General features: G+C 43.5%; 1 protein-coding gene across 6 annotated transcripts in view; it reads left to right on the forward strand.

Annotated features, from left to right (window-relative positions):
• Positions 1-26,865, forward strand: part of LOC138602863 (BAR/IMD domain-containing adapter protein 2-like) — a 65,565-nt gene that overhangs the window by 15,547 nt on the left and 23,153 nt on the right. For all 6 annotated transcript variants that reach the window (XM_069674464.1, XM_069674465.1, XM_069674468.1 and 3 more), the window contains exons 2-5: positions 1,689-1,764; positions 7,867-7,953; positions 22,496-22,557; positions 25,716-25,787. In XM_069674464.1, coding sequence (XP_069530565.1) covers positions 1,689-1,764; positions 7,867-7,953; positions 22,496-22,557; positions 25,716-25,787 — 297 coding nt within the window. The remainder of the gene's footprint in view (positions 1-1,688; positions 1,765-7,866; positions 7,954-22,495; positions 22,558-25,715; positions 25,788-26,865) is intronic.

The following is a 26,865-nucleotide window of genomic DNA, read 5'->3' on the forward strand; positions in this document are numbered from 1 at the left end:
GCTTCTTCATGTAGCTTATTGTTAAGTTATTTTATTCAGCAGTAATGAAATGCAAAGACACATATTTAGGATGCTGTCTTATGTATTAATTAATGTCTAAATTAATGAATTAATTAGGCATATATGGCTATGCAAAGCCTGTCAGAATAACTCTTGGTCTTAAACTCTGACCCGGAGGGAAGCCACGCACAGGCAAACTCCACACAGAAAGGCCCCCTACGTCCGAACCGGGATTCGAACCAGGAACCTTCTAGCTGTGAGGCGACTGTGCTTACCACTGCAGCCCTGGGCTTCTCTAATCAGATTAAACAAGCGGCGTCTTTTACAGAAGTTATTGGCAGCGACTGACTACAGATTATTTGTAATCTACTACAATTATGTTGAGGTGTGGTGAAATAATTACTGTTTGTTTTGAAAGTGTAGCTGGTTACTGTCTGCCTCATTGGTACATCTACTGTAGGTGGGTTGTGCTGCACTCGCGCAACTTGAACTACGACTCCCGATGGGGCGCACAGATACATACATGCACTTAAACACACACACTTTTACACACATACCGTCCTGTCCAAACCTCGGCTCTCATTAAAAACAAAAGCCAGCCAGTAAGATGAATGCAAAAGCAAAAACGCTGAAGTGTGACTGAAGATAAGAGGCATATGATTTCCAGGATGAGCTGCCGGGGTTGTTTCAGGTTGACACTGGTGGCACCTTGCCATATTATTCTGCCACGACGCAGATCCAGGCGAGATGTGGATTATTAAGTGTTCTCCTGCAGTATTGATGGCCTGTGTAGGGACTGCTGCTGCAGCACTGTTGTGGTTGTCTCTGTGTCCCCCTGGCTGTTCCTGACTAGCTGACTGGGGACCGGCTAATTGGAGGGAGCCCTGGAGGAGCAGAGGAGGAGGAAGGAGCAGAGGTGGGAGGAGGAGGAGAGGTGGAGGAAGCGATGGCGGTGGAAGATGTCAGGCATCATGCAGTCTCTGCGTTTACACCGACTCTGCCTGCAGCGGAGTGTGATACTGAATCGCTATAGTAACGCAGTGTTTCTGCTGCCATGACAAAAAATCTGTTCTAATAAAGTGGAGTTTATTGTATAAATATATATGTATATATTTCATATACCAACTTTTCTTGCTTAAACAAACTAGTTACAGCAACAACAGCAGCATGAATCTGCTACCTACATTTACATTACACAGATAACTTTGACTAATGTGTTCTGTAGCAGCCATAATGAGCCTCTATGTCCATCATCTAATGCTCCAGGGTAACTTTGTGCATCCCTGTCGATGCAGATTTCACACTCACTTCGTTTTAACTCCACGAGTACATCGCCCACTCCTCCGCCGCCATCATCCTCAACCCCCAGCCTCTCTCGCCTCATCCCACCCGGTCCGTTTCTCACTGTAAGAGGGCAGGACGTAGGAGGAGGAACTCATTCCTGCCCTCATTACCATTCAAATACAAGCACCGAGTGTGTCCAAAGACTGTCGATGGCTGTTTAGAAGACAGATTTTTCTGCTCAGCCGGAGGAGGAGGTGTGTGTATGTGTGTCCGAGAGATAAAGCGAGGCAGAAAGTGCAGGAGATATTGAGTCGAGCAAGGTGTAAGTCTTCCTTTCTTCTCTGCCCTTGACCCGACTGTACTGATAAGCGAACCTCACATCCATCTCTTGTTTTCTCTTTCAGACCATCATGGAGCAGTTCAACCCCTGCTTACGGAACTTTGTTGCCATGGGGAAGAACTATGAGAAGGCCCTTGCCAGTAAGTCCTTTTTTTCTTCTCATTTATTTTCTGTGAGCTTGAGGCACACGGCCAAGCCAGCACTCTCTCTTTCTAACAGGCCTTACTGTGCTGTAGTGGATGTGTATTCAGGGAAACCGAAAACATTTCTTACCTGATGCAGAGGTGAGGAAAGCTTTCAGTCAAATTCACAAATAAAAGTGACTACAGAATTCACAGTCGACTGTGTGTAATAGTAAACATCTAAAAAGTGCTAAAAATAATTCCAGATCCAATCTGGAATTATTGGCTTTTAAGTTTCTTCAAACTGTTCTGATATAATGTTTGAATTAATTCCAAAAATTATATTCCTTGAAAAATCAAAAGAATAGTAACACTGCAGCTTTTTCATCTGTTTGCATCCAGTGCGAGCTGCATCCGCAGGTGATTACTGATGGTCACGGCCTATTTTTTTGGCAGAGGGAGTTTGGGTTTGTTAGTTAGTGTGGGCTGTTGATTATCTCTGTTTGGCAGGGCATGTTGTGTAGCAGTGGAGGGAGTTCACTTCCGTAATAATATGGCACCAGCTAACGCTACAGAGCCATCATTTAGCTTTGCATTCATTGCTTTCAGAACAAATAAGCCCCTTATACACTACCAGTTCGAGGCGGGATTATTACGCCTCTGTTACTTTCTGTCTTCTATGTAACATGCATGGAGGTGGAACGATGGGGCGAGTCGTTCCGCCTCTGAGCGGGCATCGGAGGTAGTAACAGAAGCGAAACGGTGTTTGTGTAGGGCAGGGCGGAACAGTGCATGTGTGTGTATTTGAAGCACGCGCTGTTTGTTTACACCTTGCGCCTGTTCAACGCTGGAACGCTATGAAAAAACACACACTGGGGCGGCTTTACGCCAACATTGCTTAGTTCAATGTAAAATGGCGAAGGCTGCATGATGGCGGAGCTTCATTACGGCGCTGAGGCGGAACCGCAGTGTAAAAAGGGCTCGTGGGACATCACATGTTGCTTGTGCATGCTATCTCCTAACTGTGATATTGAATGCAAAGCATTTTGTACTAACTGTGCAGTGATTCAATAATGTTCAGATAGCATGCTCATGCTTCCTCCTCTGATTCTGACTCAGACATATAAAGTTAGACCACGCTGATTATCACATGCACGGTTGTTGTGGGTGGAGCCCGGCTGATGGCGATAAGCACGTGATCTGCTAGGCCTACACAGTCGGTAGAACGGTCAAAGCAGCAAAATGATCTGTTTACTGAGCTAGGTTTTCTAACAGATTTTATATAAATGCTTAATGAGACTCTCAGCTTTGATTTCATATGAATTTTTACTCTTTCAAGACAAATTTCCAGAGGCTTTCAAACATCCAAAGCACCGTGCTTTTGAAGGTTACTTTTTTCTTTTGGAAGTGGGAACGCTTCCCAAAACTTTCCCCCTAAACGCCCCTCAACCTTAACACAAGGCCAAATCCCCTCAGTCCAACTAATCCAGCTATTAGCGGGGTTTCTCCCCCCCCCTCTACCCAACCTGTGCCTCTTTCCCCCGACACACAGTAACTAATCCTGGCCTTGGTGTAGGTAGGAGACAGACTGGTAGGGACTTCTTGAGCCATTAAAGACCCTCTTTGCAGGATTGGCCAGACCAAAGGGACTTAGAGGCTGTGATTTGCGGGGGCATGGGATGAGAGGACACATTTCCGCCCATATGGTGCAATCACGGAAATTATTCAACACCAGAAAATACCAGAAAGGACTCTATGGGTAGGCCTGTTAGACCTGTGTTTGGGCATGTATCTCTTGGCCTTTGGTGAGTGTAAAAGCAATAGATGCACACTGAGTGCCTCCACTTGCCTACGAAACCCAGCCTCGAACTTGTTACACAAGTCCCCCGACAGCATGATGAGGGCAGTGTAGGTACAGGAAATGATCGTTGTCCTGATTAAGAGATGCGCGGTTCCTCCTCCTCTCCTCTGGAGTGAAGGATGAGTGATGGATCAGTAGCTCTGAGACGAGCCCCTCCCGTACCAAGTGTCTGCCCGCCTTGCAATCAGAGATCCGGTAATCCTCTCCGTCTGTCTCTGTGAGCCCCTCACCACACATTTCATTAGACAGAAGTAGAGTATCTGTATAGATCCAGCTTATCTACTCAGACACCCTTCAGCTGCACACACAAACACTACAGCAGCAGCAGCAGCGGCATCAGCAAGAACAAAGTGTCTGTTGCTTGGAGATCGCTTTGAAAATCTGCTGTAGCTCGCCCCATTCTACTCGCACAACCCCCCTACTGCAAACTCGTATGAACAGACGCACATTTTTCCACATCAAGGCAGGCAGGAGGTCTGTTTGGCATAATAAAGAGAAATCAGCCATGATGCTCTGGAGGCTCCGCTCTCAGTTCTCGGGTGTTCCCCCAGCGAGAGGAGCCGGAAGAACCGCATACCGTCTTCTGCCTTTGACTCAGCTGTAATTGGGATTAGCATTAGAATATGTCCCTCAGTCTCGGAGCAGAGCTGTGAGGCCTCCAGCCTGAGAGACTTCCTCTATCGCAGGGCTGCATCTGTCTCCTGGAATTAGCCTGCCCCTGCCAGGCTATTGTTGTAAATGTGTCTCTCACCTGGCAGCTCTTCGCAGGTACAGGACCCATCTGTCACCTCGACCGCTGCTGAATTCTCCTCCAAAAAACAGCGGCCATTACTCACTGGAGATGGACTGATCGGCAGGCTGTATGGCAGTCGGGCAGATATCGCTTGAAGCAGACTCTGCCCTGCGCGACCTTTCGTTGGCCAGCACAGCTGCAGTTGAAATAATAGGGTCTGAGGTGGATATTGATCTGCGAAACCAGGAGTACTCTTGATCTTTATTTAGTCAGCAAGAGAAGAGGAGGTCTGGCTGCCGATAAGGATTAACCCCACAGATTGCTTTTTTGTATGCTCACGATGTAGAGCAAAGGTCAAGCATTTTGTTTGTACATGAGATGGGTTGTTGTGCACAAATCTGCGCATGCATGTGACATCTGATTAATTGACCCTTGAACTCACTTGGCTATTAGTGAAAAAAACAGATTACTTCAGCAGTTAGGTAAGCCAATTAGATTACGAAGGCAATTAGAGATAAATTAGTACAGCTTTCATCAATTATAGAGCGAACGACTCTTGGGATGTAACCAACTCGGAATCGGAGTTAGCCGTTCAATACGAAGCTTTGAACATTCATTCATGTTTTTTTAGTTCAGTGCCACAAAAACCACTAAATTAGCCTATGCGTTTTAGGGCTGTCACTTTTCGAACCTGGTTTGTACTAACTGTAATGACGTGATCGAATTCAATATTGAAGCACAGCAGATAACGCTTGAACACGAACAAATTAGTAGTCTGCTTTTCCAGTCCCAGAGTCCCAGAATGCTACCACGTTTAAAGTAAATGGTAAATTGACTTATATAGCGCTTTTCTAGTCTTCTGACCACTCAAAGCTGCTTATACACTACGGCACATTCACAAATTCACACACTGATGGCAAAGGCCTAAGTGATCTACACCGATTCATACCCGATGGCTATGCCTCCGGGAGCAATTTGGGGTTCAGTATCTTGCCCAAGGACACTTCGACATGTAGACTGTAGCAGTCAGGGATTGAATCCCCAACCTTCCAATTGAGAGACGACCGACTCTACCACTGAGCCACAGCTGCGTGCCTTGTATTCCAACAGATAGCGATTATACGCTGCCTGCTACAAACCAATGGAGGAAAGTTGTTAGCCTTTTCGTGCTCACAGATGCCGTAGTCAGAAAGCACAGGGGAGACTTAACTTGACGTTAGTGTTCGATATAATTTGAACAAATTCAAGGCGATATGGAATTCGTTCAAACTTGATGTTTGGGAAAAGTGACAGTCCTAATGCATTTATTCACCATAAAGACTTGCAATTGTCAGAGTTTTCCTGAAGGCCAGCTACGAGCTGGACAGCTGGAGATTGGCTTGCAGACCCAAGAAAGAGAAAATATTTTTTGGGGGAGCTTTCAGGTTTTATTTGATGATAAAGCTGAAGATAGATAGGAAATGCAGGGAAGAGAGAGGAGATGAAATGCAGCAGAAACCGTAACCTAAAAACAAGTGGTGCACTTAGAAACAAGCTAGCAGCAACTCAGGATAGACCCTCTTTGTATCCTGATGCCACCAAAGGGCATCAGAGACACATTTGGTTACTGGTTTTAATGGTAAATGGAAATGGACTGTACTGATATAGCGCTTTTCTAGTCTTCCGACCACTCAAAGCTGCTTTTACACTATGTTACTTTCACCCTTTCACACACACATTCACACACTGATGGCAAAGGCCTAAGTGCCAATCTCCACGTTCCATTCATACCCGATGGCTATGCCACCGGGAGCAATTCAGGGTTCAGCGTATTGCCCAAGGACACATGTAGGGATTGAATCACCAACCTTTCGATTGAGAGACGACTGACTCTACCACTGAGCCACAGCCGCCCCGGCTGTCACATGGTTGGTTTGTTTTGGAGAGGACAGGATTATTCAGCTCTTGGTAAAACCTCATAAACAATGAGCACTGAATGGCCAATATGAGAATCTTTAAAGTTTGCAGCCTGCCATGCAGTTGCTCCTGCATCGCCATGTACAATGACAGTAAAGAAATGTACGACTGGCAAAATGCAATTCTACTCAGGGACTTCTCGACTGACGTTTCAAATCATCGACCGAGCCCTAAATGACTCCTTTCACTTACCTCCTCTCCCCCTGAAAAGTCGCACTGCAGTGTCAGTCACAATACCGCACACCTTCAACCACTGGACCTCCCATGTTGCAGAGGGGGGGGGACACACCAGCAGGCTGTAGCCATGTCTATACAGGTGAATGATTTGACAATCAAAAGCCTCCCCAAGTTCCTGCGTCACCCTGCTGTTCAGAGATATTGACAGAAAGGATGAAATGGAATGGAGGAAGGGAAAAGGCCAGTGGTGGCTAACAGCATGTGGTTAACAGCGTGACATTGCTATTTCCTTGGCCGGCAAATATTGAATTATAGAGGTCCATTTGGTCAGAGATCGAAAGGAGAACAGGAATGAAAAATGTCCCAAAAATGGAATGAAAGAGCAGACATAAGCTTTAACACACGTAAGGATGAAGTAGGTCTGACTCATCGCTCATAAATGGAGCAATAGAAACATTTAAAGTTGTAATCTTGAAGATCTCAGTTCTGTTCCCTTTGGCGGCACCAATGGCGATAAACGGGAATTGTGGGAGCACACTTCCCAGAAATCCAAAGATTTGGATTTGCCTGTTTCGACTGTTTGCCTTCATCTGATTTTCACTTCTTTTTGAAGTTGTATCTGTAGTCATCCATCTTTTCTTTGTTTATTCAGCCATAGTAGATTACTGTTTACTCGCAAGACGTGCAGAGAGCGGAAAAGCAGCCGCTTAGCTCCGCCTACCCTCTCTGGCAGACCAACCACTGCTGGCTGATGGAAAACGCGTCACTAACTGTGCGCCGCTTGTGATTTTTTTCCCATGAAAGTTGACACTGACACCCAGTCTGTAATACTGCAAATGCAAATCACCATTGTGTTACCTCATTCGGCGATAGACAGTGACTTAACAGACATTTATTTAAATGAAAATCTTCCAGATTATTGCTTTAATGCTTTAATGAATGCAGTCTGTCGAGAAAATCCCTCTAAATATTCAACGTAACGCTCACACACCTCAGGGAGATGATAGACTCACTTGTCAATATGACACTTTGCCAGTAACAAAACATAACAGAAAACATTTTTTCGTGCCTGACTGGATTCCCCATCGAGCTCAGATTATGTGTCGGAAAAGAATTTCCTCCTTGCAATTAAGCATGCAAAATGCCAGCAAGATGCTGCTGAGTAATTACGTAGCAAACATCAGCGCTGCTTTATTTTCTGATGGTGAGAAGCTGTGAATCACTACTTGAAAAGAATGTGAGGAAAAAGCAGAGCCAGAGGGAAAGGGTGTGAAAGGGTGCAAATGTTTCTGCATCAACGGCCAGACTTCTGACAACTGTGTTTGCATAAAGCTGAGACACTAAGGTTAAGAGAAGTTGGTTAATGTCTTTTTGTTCTCACTTGTCTCTCTAGATGTGACGTTTGCTGCCAAAGGCTACTTCGACGCTCTGGTCAGAATGGGGGAACTTGCCAGCGAGAGTCAAGGATCCAAAGATTTGGGTAAGTATCTTAAAAACACCTGACGAGATCTGTTTTTCTGTCTTGGTGATGGACTGACATCGGCTTTTAACAGCAGCAACAGCTCTTTATACTCTTCACGCAAACGTCATCTAAAGTCCCTTGAGTAGTTTTTCCGTTGGAATATCCAGGAGGAAATAACTATTTTTTTTCAAATTAAGAGCCTCCTTCTGTCAGAGGAATGCCATCACAGATAGAAGTGGGTTACAGTAATGAATGCAGTGCCGCGAGCACAGAGAGGTGGAGCTGAACATTATTTATTTACAGCGGTACAGATGAAGGTAGCATGTTTTTCATCCGATCTGAGGATTGATTTTGGAGGAGCTTTTTTATATGCATGGATGGAGTTTTCCAGTACGATGATATGTATTGATTCTGTGTGTAAACATGTATCCCTACGCCAGGAATCAGGCCTTTTATGTGATGTGTGTTACAAACATAGGGGTCAATTGGAGAAGCAACACCTGGTCCTCTCGTAGTGGGTAGTTTCCTGGGTGATCGGTGTCTGTGTTTGCAGTCGGCAGCCCCTGGGAAATCAGCTCCTGTTTGAAAAGATTCCCTCTGTACTGATTGTGCTTTCGCCTGCTTGATCTGCGTAAAAGTAGCTGTTGATTTGACGGAGCCTTTGTTACTGCCGAGCAAAGATCCAGTTTGGGTTTCCTCCAGCCCAGCCAACCGGGACTGACATGAAAGTGCTCGCAGGATGTTTAATTCAGAAAGCGGCCCTCTCTCTCTCTCACTCTCTCTCTTCCCTCTATCTCTCTATCGCGTAGCTTCTGTGAGGTTTTCCAGTGATTCCAAACTTCCCTCCCTGTGAAACCGAGCCTCACTTACAGTAGTGGGCTTTTCCCAGCCAGATATCCTCACCTGAACTGGAAGCAACTTGTGCAAGGAATTCTGTATTATTTTAGGACGTCGACACCTTCCTCTTGTTAGACATATTCATGAAAGATGTAACAATGCCTATTTTGGAGTCTGTGTACGTATAGTATGCGTGTGTGTGTGTGGAATATATCAATTTACAAGCCCCTTTTGTCAGAGCGATATATGAGGAAGCTGAAAACTGATTCCTTTTTCAAAAGTCCTGCCTGGAGGAAGATGTGCAAGACACTGGATGTTTGAAATGACTCATTCTGCTGGTGAAAAGAGTCTTTCTATCTGTCTGGATTTTATCATTCTGAGTTCATGGAGACTGAGTCGCTCTGTGCAGTTTTACGTAGAGAAAGAAAAGGTTGCTTTAGATGTATGCCCCTGATGTTCATCAGCCTTCTGCAGTGCGATGATCCAGCAACACCCAACATCCTCCCCCCCCTGCATACCTCTTTGGTTCCCAAGGGTGGGATTGGCGTTGTTTTATTTTCCAGCCACCTGGCTGCTTTTGACTTTTTTCGAGTCCCCACCCTGAAGGTCAGTGCCACTGCCGTGACCTCCTGTCAAATCGTGTGCAGGAGTGAGACCCGAAGCTCAGAGTTTCCTGTTTGTCTGGTGGTAGAGCAAAAGTACCCACAGATTGGAGGAAAACAGAGCGCTGGAGGGATGCGGAACAAACCACAGCTCGTGTGCTGAGGTTAATAACACAATTAATCTTCTCCCTTATCTTGTTTTTCTAACAATATGCTACCAATTACAGAATTTAAATAGCTTCTTTATAAAATAATAATAAATAAGTAATTTCCCCCAGCAGTGAATTTGTGTTTTATTCTATTTTCAGCAACTTTTTTTCCTCACAAATGGGATATTAAAGGGCCAGTGTGCCGATTTTCAACCTCAGTCCTATCATGCTATTAAGGGCAGCTAATACCATTATGATAGAAAAATATACAATTTCTCTCTGTGCCTTTGGAGGACGCTATCCGCTTCTCCAATGGGCTCGGGAAAACATCCGCCAGACTACGTAAAACGCGTCATCTGGCGGAGGCCAGGGAGCTCGCTAAACTACACTTCCTCAATCTAGGACGCCCGCCTCTGATGTCATGTCTGGTTCAATATCATCAGGTTTGAAATGTAGACTGCAGACCTGAAGATTTTGTAGATGATCCACCGGTATATTCTCGTCGTATTTTGGATTCTGTCCCGCTCTGACCCATTGCCTGCAGCGATCTATGTCCTTGACTAGCAAACGATCTCTCGCTGGGCCGTTCCTTTCAGAGGGAGGGGCGCAATGCAAGCTGGGTGTTGTAGGAATGTAGACTGGGCGAAACCACGAGCTGTTTGTCCAACTTTCTCCACAGCTATGGCGCCAATTTCAAATATTATTGCTTCTGTCGATTACAGAGAACTCCAGCTTTGACTGACAGTGGCTTTTTCCAGGGGAGAATTGCTCCTTAAAGTCTTCAGGAGATTTATACTTTGTGTCTCTCAATCTATCAGGCTCTAATTAGGAATTTTTACTCCACCCATGCTGTGCTACAGAAACAACATAACTGATAGAGATGGACGTGAAAACTGACGCGTCAAACTATCATGTTCGGACTAACTCTCTAAGTCACGTGATAAGTTAGCATCACGTTAATGTTATTGAGTTGCTGATTTTCTTTAAAAAATATATCTGCTTTTTCTCTGTTGCCTCTATATATTTGCTTTCATATTCTTCCATGAGTCCTCCCTCACCTCTTTAAAGCCTGTTTGTTAATTCCTCGGAGGCTCGGTAAGAGACGGGTTGCAAATGGTCCCACCTACACACCTAAGAGTCGGCAGCTGTTCTCCATCTCTTTCTTCCGTCCTCCTCCCCCTTTTTTTCCTTCTTTCTTTACACACAAACACACATAAATACGATGCTTAAAAAGGGGATTGTGATAAAATAACTCCCTCAATTTCTGTTTTTATTATAAACAAATCAACATGCACACTACACCCTTTAGAAGACATTATGTTCCCATGTGTATGCAGGCATGTGTTCATGCCTTTTGTACTTACATGGTTGTGTGCATTTTTCTGCATAAATCTCCTGCTAGTTCTGTTTATACAGTAAGAGTGCTCTTTTAATCCACTTGTGTATATCTCTGCCTAAAGAGACAGACTCACTCTCTCTCTCTCACCATCCCCACTACTCCCACACGTTCCCTCCCACATATCCTCCTCTGGTTGGGCTAATCATCGCCTGTCACTTTGCCACCCACACACACACATGCATGCACACACACACTTAAACACACACCTTCCTGCCCTCCCTTCCTCTCTTTTCCTTCTCTCCCTCTGTTTTCTACCATCCTCCTCTTCTTTTATAACTCGTCATAAAGAAGGAGTGAGCACTTATTGCCTCAGTGACATGTGTGGCTTTCCAACCCTTCTAGGGAAATGCAAGAAATGTAGAGTTCGCAGGGCTGGATAGATTTACGATTATCTTAACCGACCAGCTCTGCTTCATTGTGTTTATATCCCTCTGAACTAAAAGGCTTCTTATTTACAACCAGACCTGAAGCCAAATACAGCTTACAGGTTTTAACTCCTCTTAAAATCCTCTGTTTTGACTTGTCATCATCCCGACAGTAGATTTATCCTTGTTTTTTACAAAGCGTTAGCTATGGGCCATGATCCCTTGGTGACATTGTAATGTAGATCTGTGTATTTATGGTAACTTATCTGTTGTTTTCCATGATCTAAGCCCATGGCAGCTAAACAGAAGAGGCTCCAGAATGGAGCCTTGGGGAATTCCACATGTCTGCTGAGATGTAAAGTTACCTGTAGACACAAAGTAGTCCCTGCCCTTTAAGTTAGATCTAGCCAGTTTAGTACTGTGCCAGAAAGTCCCATCCAGTTCTCCAGTTAATTGAGTAATATGTTGTGGTCAACTGTGCCGAATGCAGCACTGAGATCCAGTACTCTGAACGCATCATTTTTTAATACATTTTAATGCCACCCAGGTAACTAATCCTAAGCATGTCACACAATAATGACTGTGACACCTCTGCTGCCTTGCATGTGAAAAATGTATGTTTCTGTTGGTCAGCCGCATTTAAAAGTCAGCAAACAGTCTTATCCTTCATATTAAAAATATATGGTTTTGAATCCAAAACGCTTTGTAACATTACTTCTCGCATAATCTCAGGCAGGGACATGGATTTTAGGGATGGCAAGTGTTCTGGTTTCTGTTTGTACTACACTTCTAGTCTGAGTAATATTGACCAATCATGTGTCAGCAGACCGTGGCGTATGCAGGAAAAGCAGCCTGTGTGGAGAGCAAAAGATAGCATAATGACATCCCGGCTCCCATCAGCGCTATCTGATGACGATTTAGCTTCTTATTAATCTCTACAAACAGACAAGTTCAGCTAATAATCCGTTCTAGATCTAAAATTCAACTTGAGACAAATTTGCCTGACGTTGTGTCACGAAAGCTGTTCAGTGTTTACATTTCCCAACTTCCTTGAATGCATCAGAAATGATCTATCTGACCTCCGATCAACAAACGAGCAATTTAAAAGTAGTTTTCTTCTCCTCGTGAGGACGTTTTGACTTTTTACTAATCTGCATAATGATGTAATTTCAGCTAATTTTGGACCCGTTAATTAAAGTCAATCACAACAAAATGGGTTTTTCGGGTTCATACCACAGAAGTTAGCCAGAGTGCAGCCTCTGTCTAACTTACTATTTACAGTGAAACTGAGACTCACCACAAACAGATGAACGGGGGATTTAATGAACCAAGAAATGACGCCATTTATTTTCCTGACATATCTAGAGGGGTGAAATCCGCTTCACTTTTGATCTGAACACAAGTTGCTAACTGGACTGTAAACAATGCAGCATGCAGAAAAGGAAGTCTTGACTGGAAGTCGTTTAGCGCTAACCGCTGGCTAAACCGGACACGCCACGCCGATGGGTTCCGAGATTGCTTCTTGCGTAGTTTGATTATCCATTTTGCACAGCTGACTGCCTTTATTTGGCAAAGAGAAGAACCATAGTGCAGGTAACTGATAGGACAGAATGGCATTCAATCTGCTAAGGAACACCACCCATCTCAGCACAGGGCACGGCCTTTTAGCTTCCTGAAAATGTTGAATTTGAACAGATTAAAAAAGGTTTATTTCTGTCGATGTTCAAACAGTATTTTGCTCCAAAACAAGATGTAAAGTTGGTTTATAAATCCTGCTCCTTATATATGTGACCTTTTCCCCACTTGAATCTAATGCACTGACATGACATTACACTAAAGAGATTATCTAGTTCCGGATACTGCAGAAAATAGCTTTCTGGCAACGGGGGCTGTTTACAACTCTCCAGTACGGTCGGCCTGTGCTTTTAGAGTCCTCAGGTGAAGTAGAGTTAAGAGCTGCTCTGTGTCTCTTTCGGCTGGGTGTGTTCCACTACACTGTCCCACATGGCTAATATTTCACTGCTGCAAGTTTGAGGGATTAGTGTCAAAGTCTGGCCACAAACTGAGCATGTAAAGAGCATGGATATGCTGTAGTGGGCTTTACACTTGCAGAGGCAAATCCTGGTTTGGAAAACAATTAGAAGTGAACTCCCTCTTGTGCCGTTTGGAGGATTACTCTGTTTTTAAGTACCTGGACAGGAATGTGAAGTGCTTACAGTTCAACCTCCCCGGTCAGAGGAAATCAAATATCCCTCTACCCTCATCTCAACGTCTGTAACCTTTCTAATTATAATAATACTGGACATGTATGCTTCAGCACAAAGAGATGTCTTTAGGGAAATTACATGCATTGGAGGGAAAAAAAGGGGGGTTGTATTAAACTGTACTAAACGGGTGCATTGCTTAGGTTGCTGCTGGGGAGGGAAAAATAGAACACTTCACAGTCCTCTCAGTAATTACCCGAGAAAAAAAAAAGGTTCACACGGGGAAAATGAGGCTGCAAACTGATGTAGCATAATTGTCTTTTTTAGGTTAATGGATGTGGGACATAAGCATCAAATTTGTGCTGGTAAACGGATGCCGTGTAAAAGGCTAAACGGCGTGCCTGTTGTCAAGAGCGGAGGTTAGCGGTGGCGGGGTGAAATGTTAACTCTGACATGCTGTATTTGAATAAGCGCCCACGAGTACACACACTGTAAACACACATGCACATCACTCTCTTGCTGTTTCCCCTCTCCGTCTCTCTCTCTCGCTCTTTGGTCTGGCCTACCTCTCTCCTCCTCCAGCACCTGTCCCTGTTTAAATGAGAGCAGAGGAGCTCTTTTCTTAGCTCTGTGCCACCATCCCAGGGGTCCTTGCCTTCTCCTGCTCTATTTCGGAGGCACGCACTGCATTATGGGAAGCCAGTGGCCCCCACGCTCTACATTTACGCGCGCATTCACGTTGCCCTTCATTCGCTCATTGCGGTGACATGTGCTGAAGGTGAGCTTGGATACAGGGATGGACAATGCTGCACGGTTGTTTTACTTGCATAAGCACGCACGCTTACACTCCAGGACGCACTTGTGAGAATAATTGATGCATTTACGTTCTGCAAAGGTTAGGCTGGCATGCAACGACACAAAGCACCGCGGTAAGTGCTGTGCTAATGTGAAAGTGTGATCAAACCAGTAAGGCGACTTTTTGGGGGGATTTGGTATTGTGATGTATGCAAATCTGCTTTATGCAAACGTCCCTGAAGTAATTTGGAGTTTAATTCTACAGTGGAAAAGAGTGCGATTCGGTTGTGGAAGTGCAATGATCATCTAGTATAAGCAATCATTTTGTCCTAGCGTGTGTGTGCACGGAGCTAAACTCACCCTGTACCTGACTACACTATGTTTGGAGACCTGCACTGACCCCGGTTTCTAAGGGCCAACAGGCTGGATCAAATAACACACGCAGTCAAAGAGCTCTGTTTGGTTTTCAGTCGGCCCCTCCTTGAATCTCCATACCTCAACAGGTAGCTGCATGACTCTGCAGCTTTTCGCGCTGCCTACACTCAAGTGCAAATGGCTCTGCTCGACAGCACCATCTCTAAGGCTTAAAATGGTGCATGATCACATCTTTTCTCTTGCATTGAGGTATCACTTGTTATTACTTTATTCTCAAGGGGCTTCCCCCCCCATCACTTCACCGCTTGCCTCCCTAGCTCTTGCTCTTGCTGTCTGCCTAATTTGCCCTAGAAGAAAATCTGTTCCTCTTTCATGTCGAGCCTTCTTCACTTTGAACCTCACGCTGCGATTCGTTGGAGACTTTGTCGCTAATAGCGGAGAGAGGAAAAACACCCCAGATCTTTTAAAAGATTGCTCAGCGGCTGCAAACAGACACTGCCCTTAATCCCACCGTCTTTTTTTTTTACCCGTCTCGCCATCATTTGAGATTTCTTTACTGCCTGCTCTCTCCTTCTATGTTTCTGCCGAGTTTGTCAAATCAATCACAGTGCTTGGGATTCGGCATTTATGCTTTCGGCGACAGGGAAAGGCAGATATGTTGTCAAAGGGAGTGTTTGTGCTGCAGTAATCAAAGATGCTCTCAGGGGACATACTTTCTTATGAGAGTTTAAGTTGCGGCCTACGATTGATTTCGCTGCCTTCTGGAAAGTTATTAACCCTTTCCTGTTCCATTTAAATCTTGTTGCTCTCTGGGGAGACACTACATGATATTTCCTTATAGATCACACAGGTTTAGTAGTCATATTTTATGGCACTTTTACCTATGGTTCATTTAACCTGGTACATTTCATGCACTCGGCAACCTGGACCAATCAGTCACACACTGCTTCAGAATTGCCTCCATTTTCATCATTATTGCTCAAAAGCTACAATCTGATCCCTTGGATTTCTTTGCTTAGTTAATTGGGTAACTCCTATAGGCAGTAGTATTTAGTTTAGCTTATTTTAGCAATATCACTCAAGAGGGAGTGCAGTGGGGCTGCGCCTAATTATTATTCTTTTATCGATTTAACTATTATTTTTTCATTAAGTCGATTAATCTATTATTCTAAAGATTATTTGTTTTATGAAGACTTTTTTTTTTGTCTCCAATTTTCACGTCGCTGTGTGATGATATTAATGATTTAATAATAATAATAATGATGTCTGATCATAAAAATCCTGGACCTCAAATTCAGAAGGATTGCTATGACACATAGATCAATTTAATCACTGTATGTTAAAGCAACCAGAATCAGTTTTACTAACGAGTAGGGTGAGCTAATTAAAAGACAGAAGGTACTACTTCAAAACATAAATCAACAATTATTGAGAAGGTACATCACAGGCCTAGTTCTTACCCTCCGCTCTATTAAAAGATCAAGTTTGAGTTTTTCCCAACTGGACCTGAACGCATCTCTCTTTGTAACTTGTAACTCACTGGTCGGTTGAGTGAGTGGTCGAGCAAGTACGGGAAAGAAAGTAAGGCTTGTATTTAACATGGTACCGGTGCTTCGTTCAAAACAGTTGAGGCTCAAGCCGGCGCTCCCCGGAACGTGGCGCCCAGGAGACCGCCAGCAATGAGTGACGACATCCATTTCTGCACGCTCATATCTTGACCGAGCCCGAGCTCTTAACTCAGCCCTCGCGTTTTTGCAACGCTAATCACATGTTATACAAATCGACGTAGTTCCATAATCGATTATGCCCTGCCCTAGAGTGCAGTTATACCAAATATCAGCATGGCTGTGATGCGGTAAAATATTCAGTACAACAGCACGACCTCATGGGTGATGTAACTTGATGTTAACAGTTGTACAAGCAGCATCCGCATACCCAGGCTATCACTTATGTGCAACCACTGTATTTTTCTGTGGAACTGAAACAGTTGATTATGTCGTGCACTGTTTGCACAGCGTGTTTATTCATAGTGTATTTGAGGAAGCATATCCGTCTTTGACGTGCAAGCTTTGATACAATCTGTGTCCTGCTATGTTAATTATGTAACGTTCATTAACAGTATTCAGAACACCTGAAGCGGAATGATGCACATTGTTAAAGGTTCCAGTCTTGTATATCAGCGCTCATGGAATAACTCTTGTCCAATCATATTACTTCATCGGATCTAACTGCTGTATAATGTAATGCAAAAGTTAGCCATATATTTTGTTCATAAAAAAACACGCTCTCTGTGTTGAAATACTCTTTTTTATATATATATAATAGGAATTGAATGTAGAAGCAGACTGTTGTGTTCCATCTCCTTGCTGTTATAAAACAAGTTGTGTTGTCGAGGCTTGTGGAACAGCGGCTTAAAAAGAGGGCAGGATTTTGGCTCCCTGATACCAGATGGTTGGATTTGCGACATAAAGTCTTATCCGGTACACAATGCGTGACAACCTACCTGAGACTTCTCGGAATGAATGTTAAGATTATTTGCTGTACTGTACCCTGCCCCACTTCGCTTCCATGTCTCCTGTTACGCCTTCGTTATGGCCTAAATGCATGACACCATTAGTGGACAAACTTATATTAGGCTAGTAGGTTGAACAGCTGTGATGGAATAGCTCCTAATTTTAGTCACATGTCATATATAAATCAATAGTTTTCTCCTGTGAGAGGATATGTGAATGAGCAAAGTGGGAAAACGGTTCAAAATGAGTTTATCATGTGGTTCACAAAAACTACAAACTTAGCGTGTGTGTGTGTGTGCCCTCCAGATTAACAGTGTTTAGATTCTGCTGTTTCACAGGGAGTGTGCTCACACGTGTACACAACTGCTCACGGCCACCCAGACTCTCAGCTATTATCTGCGTCTCGCACATTGTCCCGCAGCCCCATCATTATGCTTGCCCACTTGTTTGTTTCCCTTGTGACTTAGCATGCTAGGTAGGCAGGTATTAACAGCCCTGTACTGTTAAGTCACACACAGACACACACGCACACACACCCATACTGTACACAGACCCCCCTCAGGTGGGAGCTTACTCCTCTTTCCTCCCTGGGGGGAAGCGTGCATGCTGATGTAATGATAGCTGATAGTAAGGGTGGAGATCTTTTTGAACAGTGTTTCATAACACAACACTTTGCAGCCGCTGCACCCTCATCTTGCAACTTCTCCCATGGCAACGACCCTAGCATTATCCTGCTACCATGACAACCCGTAGTGAATCCAGCTTGACCTTCACCAGTGATTCAGTGTCTCTCCATCCACCTCCATTCCCTCCCTCCATCTCTGTCTCTCTTGTTCTCTCTGTTCAACATTGCAAACTCTCACTTTTTTTTCTCCTGCTCCGTCCGTAGCCCACATTCTGTTATTCCGTGTTTTTTTTTTTTTCCTTCTCTCTACCTGTGTGGGTGTATCATCGCTTCTGTTACACAAGCAGTCAATAAATCTACACGAGCTGATGTCATACTTCAGGGGACAGTCTGTTCGTATGCGCCCTCGTCCTGTGTCCGCGCTTCCTTCTCTGACTCAGTGCTTTGAGTTTGCAGGCATGTGGCTGCTTGTTGCAGAGCTGCAGGTGCAGATCAACCTGAGCTCACCTCCCCACAAAGGAACTATTGTTTTCTCTCAGTCGGGGACACAGGCGGGGCTAAAAGCTAGCTAGGTGATATTGATACAATAATGACAAGTCTTTTAGGTTCGTGTGTGCACACATGTGCGTGTCGGAGTGCTTGCGTGTCACTGTGGATATTGTCCCGTCTGTCATGTCGCTTCAAGCTGGTATGCGGATATCCTCGTCAGGCTGGCAGCTCCTGCACTAAATCTCACAGGTTGTGTCATGCCTGCCAAAGATCTCCTCTTGGAAACAATAATGTTGCGCAACACATTCAAATTTCCACATTATGCCTCTTTATTGATTTTTGATTGAATTCTCCGCTGTTTGCTGCCCCTGAAGACTGCAGTCCAATTTTCTGTTACTGTTGTTGTATGATATGATATGAAGTTGCCATGGTAACTATTTGCATCTCCAAAGTGTGATTTTTTTTTTCCCTATGCTTTGGCATCGTACATTGTGCAGTAATGAAACTGCAGATGAGATCCTCGCAGATTCATTCATTCTTTACCTCTCTGGCTTCGTACAAACACACAGTCCTGCTGCCAGTTGACGTGTGTAAGTCTGTTATGTGTGTGTGTGTGTGTGTGTGTGTGTGTGTGTCTGTCCGCGCGGTACACTGATGGCTGCTCATTTGTTAATTGATCCAGCTAGTTGAAGCGGCCAACAGAATGCCAGGGTTTCTAAGCCTGGAGGGCTGTGATCAGGGATGAGTATCTGTAAGCAGCTTAGCGGGCCTGCTGGGAACTGACAGGATGCTTTGGCCCGTTTCTCGGCTCCTCTGAGGCACACGATCAGGGGGCAGGTTGCACCGTGGCAGGAAGGGCCAGGGTGTTGAGGTATACAGGATGTAGGGGCAATCTATGCACTGAATGCGACATGAAATAAAACAAGGTTGAAGTAGAACTATAGTCTATTTATGTTCTATTATTTCCTATTTGTATATTTACTTTTTAAATGGTAAATGGTCTACACTTGTTAAGAGCTTTTCTAATGTAGACTGGCCACGCAAAGTGACTTTACATTACAGCTGTGTCCCAATCCATGGGCTGCAGCCTTCGAAGGGGGCGGTCCACGGAGGATGCTCCAATCATAGCCTGCGTAGACCGTTACAGCTGAACTGAAATGAGTCTGGTCTACCCTTTCGTCACCAAACTGTGCTCCTGTTGCCAGGCAACAAATAGCTAGCGGGCTAACTAGCTAGCATAACTAACGTCGCGTTAACCAACCTATTATTTTAAGGGTCCTTTCGTTTTCTTAAACATGTCTAACGCTAGCTATTCGATTGAGTTGAAACCAAAAACTTTTTTAAGCGTATTCCTCGGCCGTTTAAAAGTCCACCCTTTTGTTTGAATTGGCGCACAATGCATCTCGGGATAAGGTGGGCCGCGAAGGATGCGCCCGATGGATTCTTCGCTTCCCGGGAAACAGGGGATGCATTTGTCGACCGCATCTGAGGAAGCCTTTGATTGGGACAGCCTTCCACGCGCTTCTGTGGCACAATCGGCCTTCGCAGGAAGCTGCAGCCCCTGGATTGGGACATAGCTTACATGTCACATTCACCCTTTCACACACTCATGATGACAGAGGCTTTTACGCAAAGTGCCAATCCCCAATCAGGAACTACATTAATACGCAGCAGTCAGGGCTTGAGTCGCAGGCCTTCCAGTTGGGAGACGGCTGACTTTACCGCTGAGTCACAGCTGCCCCAAAGCATATATATAAACACATAATCCTTTAATACAGGGTCTATGACACACACATGATGTAGTTGTAAGCAGGATTAACTGCCTATTAATGCATTGGTCAACAACTCCTCCTATTGGCACCTGCTCAGTAAATGGCTGATGTATTAATAGATGATGAATAACAATAGTTAAACACAGATTTATAAAATACTGTCTTTTTGGAGTAATGGTAACTGTTGAGATAAACAGTAAATGTTGTCATATCCGCTGACAACAAGAGATGCTATATGGATTTTTTTGTCCAGCTGCTCACCATGGACTATACTTAAATATAACCAATAACATTAGATGTTTGTAAAGTTAATAACCTATACTTTATGAAAACCGAAGGATAATAAAGGATAAGTAGGAAAAGATAGATGATTCCATAGTCCATAAATCTCTGAAAACTTGTGGAACTTCCTTTGCAAACTATATACCTCTGAAACTGTAAAACATCCACACAGGCGACATGTTTGTAACATTATTGTCCAATCTCCACCCTAAAGCCTAAGAACTGAACCCTTGTGCGTGAGTCCAAGAGGACGTTACACGTTGCCTGGAAACAAGATGCGCCATTAAATAATTAGAAAAAAAGCCCACCTCCAGCTTGTATTTGTGTCTTACATTACAGTGTTTACATATTTTAGCAAACTATCAATCATCAAACTATCATTATTATATTTTTTGTTTTAAACTTTATTGAATATTACTTCAATATATGATGTTTGTATACGTCACCAAGTTGGCTATGAACTCTGGGTAATTCCCCGGGAAAGTCTGCGGATTTGCAGACTCACGGAAAGTCTGCAATTCGGCATTGAAAAGTCGGAGCCCTCACGCACTTGATGATTTGACAGTGGGACGGAACTAAGTGCTCACGCACTTACTGAGAACGCGCCTCAAAGTCTGTGAGTGTGGAGATTGGCTCCAGATTTGGCTGGAGCGTGCTCGATAGGAAAAGCTATTCAATGGCTCCATTTATTATTTAGTTGAGCATAATTTTCTTGGTGTACAAAAGGTTGGAGTTTATACTCTGCTGATGCCCATATATTGTGATATAGTTGTGATAATAGCAGGTCGGTAATTTATCAGCACAATAAATATCATGTATCCTTACTTAGAACTACATTATAGTGTGGTATAAATATAATACATTCTGCTGCAGCCACTACATGAACTTAAAGAGTTACTGGTTATTAAAGTTTTGCAGAACTTTAATTACATATTGCATTTATTGCTGTTACTCTCCAACCTGCTTCACTGCTTTTACGTCCCCTTTTTTATTTTCGGGAGTGTTAAAGTCGGCTCCTTCACGGCTACTTCAGTGTCATCTGTCTGTAGCGATTTGCATTGTACGTGCCGTCTGCTGAGACGGCGACCACTCCAAAGCCCTCTTGCTGTAAAGTTCGTACCGAAACCACTTCAGCTGTAGTTGTGATGTCGCTGACGGAGCATTTTGAGATGGGTCGGGGTGATTGTGCTCTTATTTTGGAACACAAGGACACAGCAGGGGGGTTGATGTTGAAGATAATGAAGTATGCACCTTCTACCTAACCTTTTATATACCGGTACATTGATTGAACTTAATCCAAAGTCACTAAAATCAATATACATTAATTTCAATGTTATATTAAGTATGCTCCCTGAATAATTGAATCAATATAAGTATAATTGATACAAGCTGAGCCCTTGTTGTGTATTTCGGAGCGACCTGCAGCTCAGGGGCTTTGGACCTTCTGGTCAGGAAAATGTTCGTATGTGTGTCTCATTTTTCTTCACATGCAGATCTCACACTTGTCTTCCCACCAGGTCTCTATATGTATTTGTGTCCTTCGCTCAATGTCGCTCTTTGTGTTCCTTTTCTTGACAATGCACTGCACATTCAGAAGAGGCAGCCTGTAGGTATATGAACATTAAACACTCTCACTAGCTGCATGACCTTATCTCCTTATCTCCTCCCTTTTTCTTTTTTATTCTGTGTGTGGAGACTTTAACCTTTCTTTGAGGTGTTTTTTTTTTGTTCTAGATATCACGTTGCCTGTATTAAGATTAACCAAAGAAAGAAAGGCAATATGTTTGATCTCCACAAGACATCAGTACTTACACGCCTGAAGAAAAAGAATTTAATTTAAGCATTTTGTCTCCCCCATTTTCCGTGCTTGTCATCACGTTATTGTTTCATTCTCTCTGTTTTTCTGTTATCTCGTTCCAAAGACAAACTTTCATCATGTTCCTCGTATAAGTCACTCGTCCTGTATGTTTGTGTCTTGTATTACTGCATGAGCTTTGCACGCTGGGGGGTCTCTGTTTCTCTCTCATTTCTTCCTTTTTATCTCCGCTTCCCTACCTCTCTCTCCTCTCTGTATCTCTCTGCTGTAGGAGTGCGTATGCTGTGCAGTGTTATTCATGCTCTTTCTCTCTGTCTCCCTCCTTCTCTCTGTGCAGGGGATGTGCTGTTCCAGATGGCTGAGGTCCACAGACAGATCCAAGTGCAGCTAGAGGAGATGGTTGGTATTCTGAGCTCAAAGGCTTTCTTAGCTGTGCGGTTCAACTTTTCTGCGCTCTGTGTAAAAAAACTGTTATATTTCAGCTTTTTTAGTTTAGACACGACAACAAGTTATTGCAGCAGTAACACATTTTTTAATCTGTGCCTCTGTTATAATGACACTCCACAACAAATTTGCCCAGCCGTGACACAGATTCGTCCCCGAGCTGTGGAGCCCCTGTGGGCAGTGAAAGGAATACATGATAATTAAATGAACATGAACTCATACTGAATGAGCAGACATGCTGAGCTCGTATAAATCCAAACTGTTAACCCAGGAGGAGGCTGAGGAAGTTGTGAGTTAATAGAATAGCATGGGTAATATGAGTGTGAAGACAAGTTATCCACAGTCAATGTTAAGCTCAGTATGTGTGTATTGTAACTACAAACCTTTATAAGGTTGTTTTAAGTCTATCAATGCCTGGCCTACACTCACTATCCATATAATCCCTTCTGTTCTGCGTGCTGATCCGAGAGCGTTCGCTCCCCAGCGTGAGTCCAATCTCAGGAATCAGGAACAATATTCAGTCCTCGCTCTGCTCAATTGCTTTGAGCCACTTTGAGCTGATTAAGCTTATTCAAAAGATAATTTTACCCATGCTTGATTTTTTAAAAATGTAAAATAATTTCTGTGAGCTTTTTTTTTTTTTGAGGGCCCTTTATGGTTTTATTTTAGAGAGAGGACAGTGTTGGAAAAAGGGGAAGAGAGAGTGGGAATGACACGTGGCAAGGGGCCGAGGGTGGGAGTTGGGCCCCGGGGGCTGCCGCATCGACAACTGTAGCCTATGGGTCAAGCAAGTTAAACTGGCGCCCCTATTTTTGTAAGCTTGTAAGGATACTTTTCATTTCAAATAACTACTATGGATGTAGATTAAATAGTAACCTGTAGCTCATGAAATCATCTACAGAAAATATATACAGCTCCTAAGAGACCACTCCAAAATGTCCTTTAATCAGCGTCTCTCTCGGCCCAATCCAGAATCCTGAACCCCATTGTAAACCTCCTGAATGTGACCAAGACGGAGGTGGATGTTTACAAGCCATCGAACAAAGCTGAGCTGCTTAAATTTCTACACAAAAGAGTGGCCTAACGTCACCCAACAGCAATGTGAAAGACTTCTAGGATGCTTGAAAGCAGTAATTAAAGTTTCACCAAATATTAATTTGCGAACTCAGTTAAAACATCAGTATTCTGTTGTTTAAAGAGCAGCTCCAGTCATGTTTTAAGACATAAAATGCTCTGCTTGAAATAATAAATTGTATGTTTTTTCTGTAAAATACGTTTAATCACCTTTTAAAATCCTCCCAAGGCATCTCCTTCTCCCTCGTGCAAAATTCCCCAATCTTGATAGTCTCCGCACACTGTGTGCTACTTTTCTCCTGTCATAAAATTCCAGCCGAAAACAAAACACATCTCTGCCATCGTTCAGCGGCAACTTGTTCAAACGTAGCTAAGCAGCAATAACGTTAACGTTAGTAGTGAGTTTGCAGAAATTACGATGACGGTTACAGCTGGCTTGCACATCGCCGAAGTGGTTGCCATAGGTTACACATAATGATATGAATAGCGTCACCCCGTCCATTAACGGGATTGGCTCCTTAGGTTTGTGACGTCTCACACCTGCCTCTCTGAAAACGTGTTGTTCAGCCTGTCCTTGGTACACTGCAGTTTAAAAGCAGACAGGCCCAGCCATGGAGATGACTGCTTCTGTTGTCCCTGATATGTCCTTTAGCACATGAAAAACACCACATGGAGATGTTTACAAGGTTAAACACTTGATTTTCACTGGAGGGGGCTTTAAAAATGAACCTAACCTCTTGTCAGTCTCTGCAAATAAAAGCCCGAAATGAGAATATTTGGATGTAGGGAGAAATGTTGTAGACAATAAAACTATTTAACAGAAACACAAACCTATAAATAGCAGAACCAGAGAAGAACTTTTTTTTGCAGTGGTCTCTTACTGTTTTCCGGAGCTGTATATGTATTGTGGGTTTTGATGAAGTTGAGGAACGTTTCTGACTTAAGGGAAAAAAGGAGATTAGTTAAACCAGGAATTCTCAAAACATTTTCCAAGGACCCCCTCATAATCGCCGATTAAGCATATGCTCACTAACATTTGCACTCTTAGATGCCATCTGAACTATTTGTATTGTAAAACTTATCAACCTAAATACTTCAGACCTGTTTCATAATGATAAACAGAAAAACATTTCAGTTTGAATCATGCTAATGCCACTTATAGACATTAAAACAGAGGCTCATTTTATTCAAATTGCTTGTGGACTCAACTTGACAGCATTTATACTGTTCAAGTAATTGATTTTAAAAGCTTTCAGAAAATTATCAGTGTCAAGACAGCCTCAGGAACGGTTCGACCTGAGTGAGTTGAGTGATTCATGACAGATTGACTTGACGTGTAACGGTCACATCAGTTTCTATTGGTCCAAAGCTAACGTGGGCGGGAGTAATGGACACAATATGCTTGTTTCATTGCCGCAATTGGTCCTCATCTGTTAACATGCAGTTTTAAATCATACAGCACAATTTTATAATTTATTATAATTATTTCGCAGGACCCCCAGGCTATGGTTCGCGGACCCCTAGGGGTCCTAGAACTCCAATTTGAGAGCCACTGAGTTAAACAATCGATCGTTATTTAATGAGACTGTGAGTGTCCTTCTATTGTGTGGCTTTTGACATTAAAAATGACTATATAGTTACTTCCTGATGATCCTGTTTGCTTCTGTTAGTCATATAGAGGCATTAGTACTAATTTCAGCGTGTTTTATAACCAGTCAAAAATGCCACCAAAGCATAGCTTGATAGATTGAACATTCACGTCTGATATTGTATCTGCTTCATCAGGCAGATCACGTTACAATTGAGCGGCTGAATATTGTGTCATATTATAGCGCTGAATCTGTGACAGTGATTTGCAAGCTGAGAGAGGCTTCACAGGCCAGCACTTTGTTGGTAAAACATTTATTCAGTAGCTGTGTAAATGAAGATAACACATTGGTCAATTGAATGCAACGTAATGTGGAAGTCTTTATCTCCACACTTGGCGTGTAACACTGATTTTGTCATTGCCATAACTTATCATTGTGCTTCCTCCCCAGTTGAAATCCTTCCACAACGAGCTGCTCTCCGAGCTGGAGAAGAAGGTGGATCTGGATTCTCGTTATCTGACTGTGAGTATCTGATTGGCTCGCGCTCTCAAAGCTCGAGGACACCCCCGGTCCACTAAGTACACACCATATTTTGTCTCATTGTAGTGCCTTTTGTTATGTTACATCAGCTGTTGCATAACAGAGATGGAGGTGAAGATGTGTTTCAGTGTCTGGATCAAAGTCTATCTCAGAGACAATTAGAGGATGTGACTGTGAAAAGAGCTGCTTTGAAATAACATTTCATGTCTGCTCACTCGTCAAGGGTAGACTGATTATGATAAAACCCTCCTGTTGTGTGAGTGTGTGTGTGCGTGTGTAAGCACTGTGGAGCTGGTCTACATGGGATATCTTTAGAATGAGTGGGATGCAAGCTGAGTGTAGAGCTGCACTGCCGCGTGTCGTTTTGGGGGATGGGATAACGTTGCCATTATTGTGTTGTATTGTATGAAGGGCCACGTTACGAGCTGCTTCGGCTCACAGCTACTTAATCACACACACGTACACACACTGAATGTAATATTGCTCTTAAAATGTAATGGAAAAAATAGTTATTTTGGCTCCTGACTAAACAGAGAGTCTTATGATCAATCATGTGATGAGTTCAAGGAAAATCTGAATCTATACGTGATTTTGATTCCATAAACATCTGCCAAACTTCTTGTTTGAATTAATACAGAAAAATATGTGGAAATGAGTTCGGATTAGTTCGGAAACATAACCCATCTTGCTGACGTATCCCTGGGGTTTTTAACATCCATTACTTGTAATGAATTTCCTTCAGATCTGCTGCAGTGCTAATAGCAGCCATTTTGCTTCAGATTTTGTGAATTAATCATCTGAAATTATGTCTGTGTTCAAAAAGACTCAAAGGGGCGCCTGCTGTTTTCTAAGACAGAAGTGTGTGTGTGTCGTTCCCAGCTGCGTGTGTCTCCCTCTGTTCCCCCCGCGTCTGCATTGTTCTGTCTCTTGTCTCACATAATGGGCTCCCCGGGGATTTACAACTCACTCATTACATGGAGGTCATAATTTGGGCATAGGCGTGAAATCAGAGGTGGGAATAAACAAGGTACGGATACTTTGTCACTGAATTTAAACTGTC

The sequence above is a fragment of the Semicossyphus pulcher genome, unplaced genomic scaffold (assembly GCF_022749685.1).
Source record: "Semicossyphus pulcher isolate SPU_LCO1_2020_fin unplaced genomic scaffold, fSemPul1.0.p SCAF_23, whole genome shotgun sequence".
Taxonomy (NCBI): domain Eukaryota; kingdom Metazoa; phylum Chordata; class Actinopteri; order Labriformes; family Labridae; genus Semicossyphus; species Semicossyphus pulcher.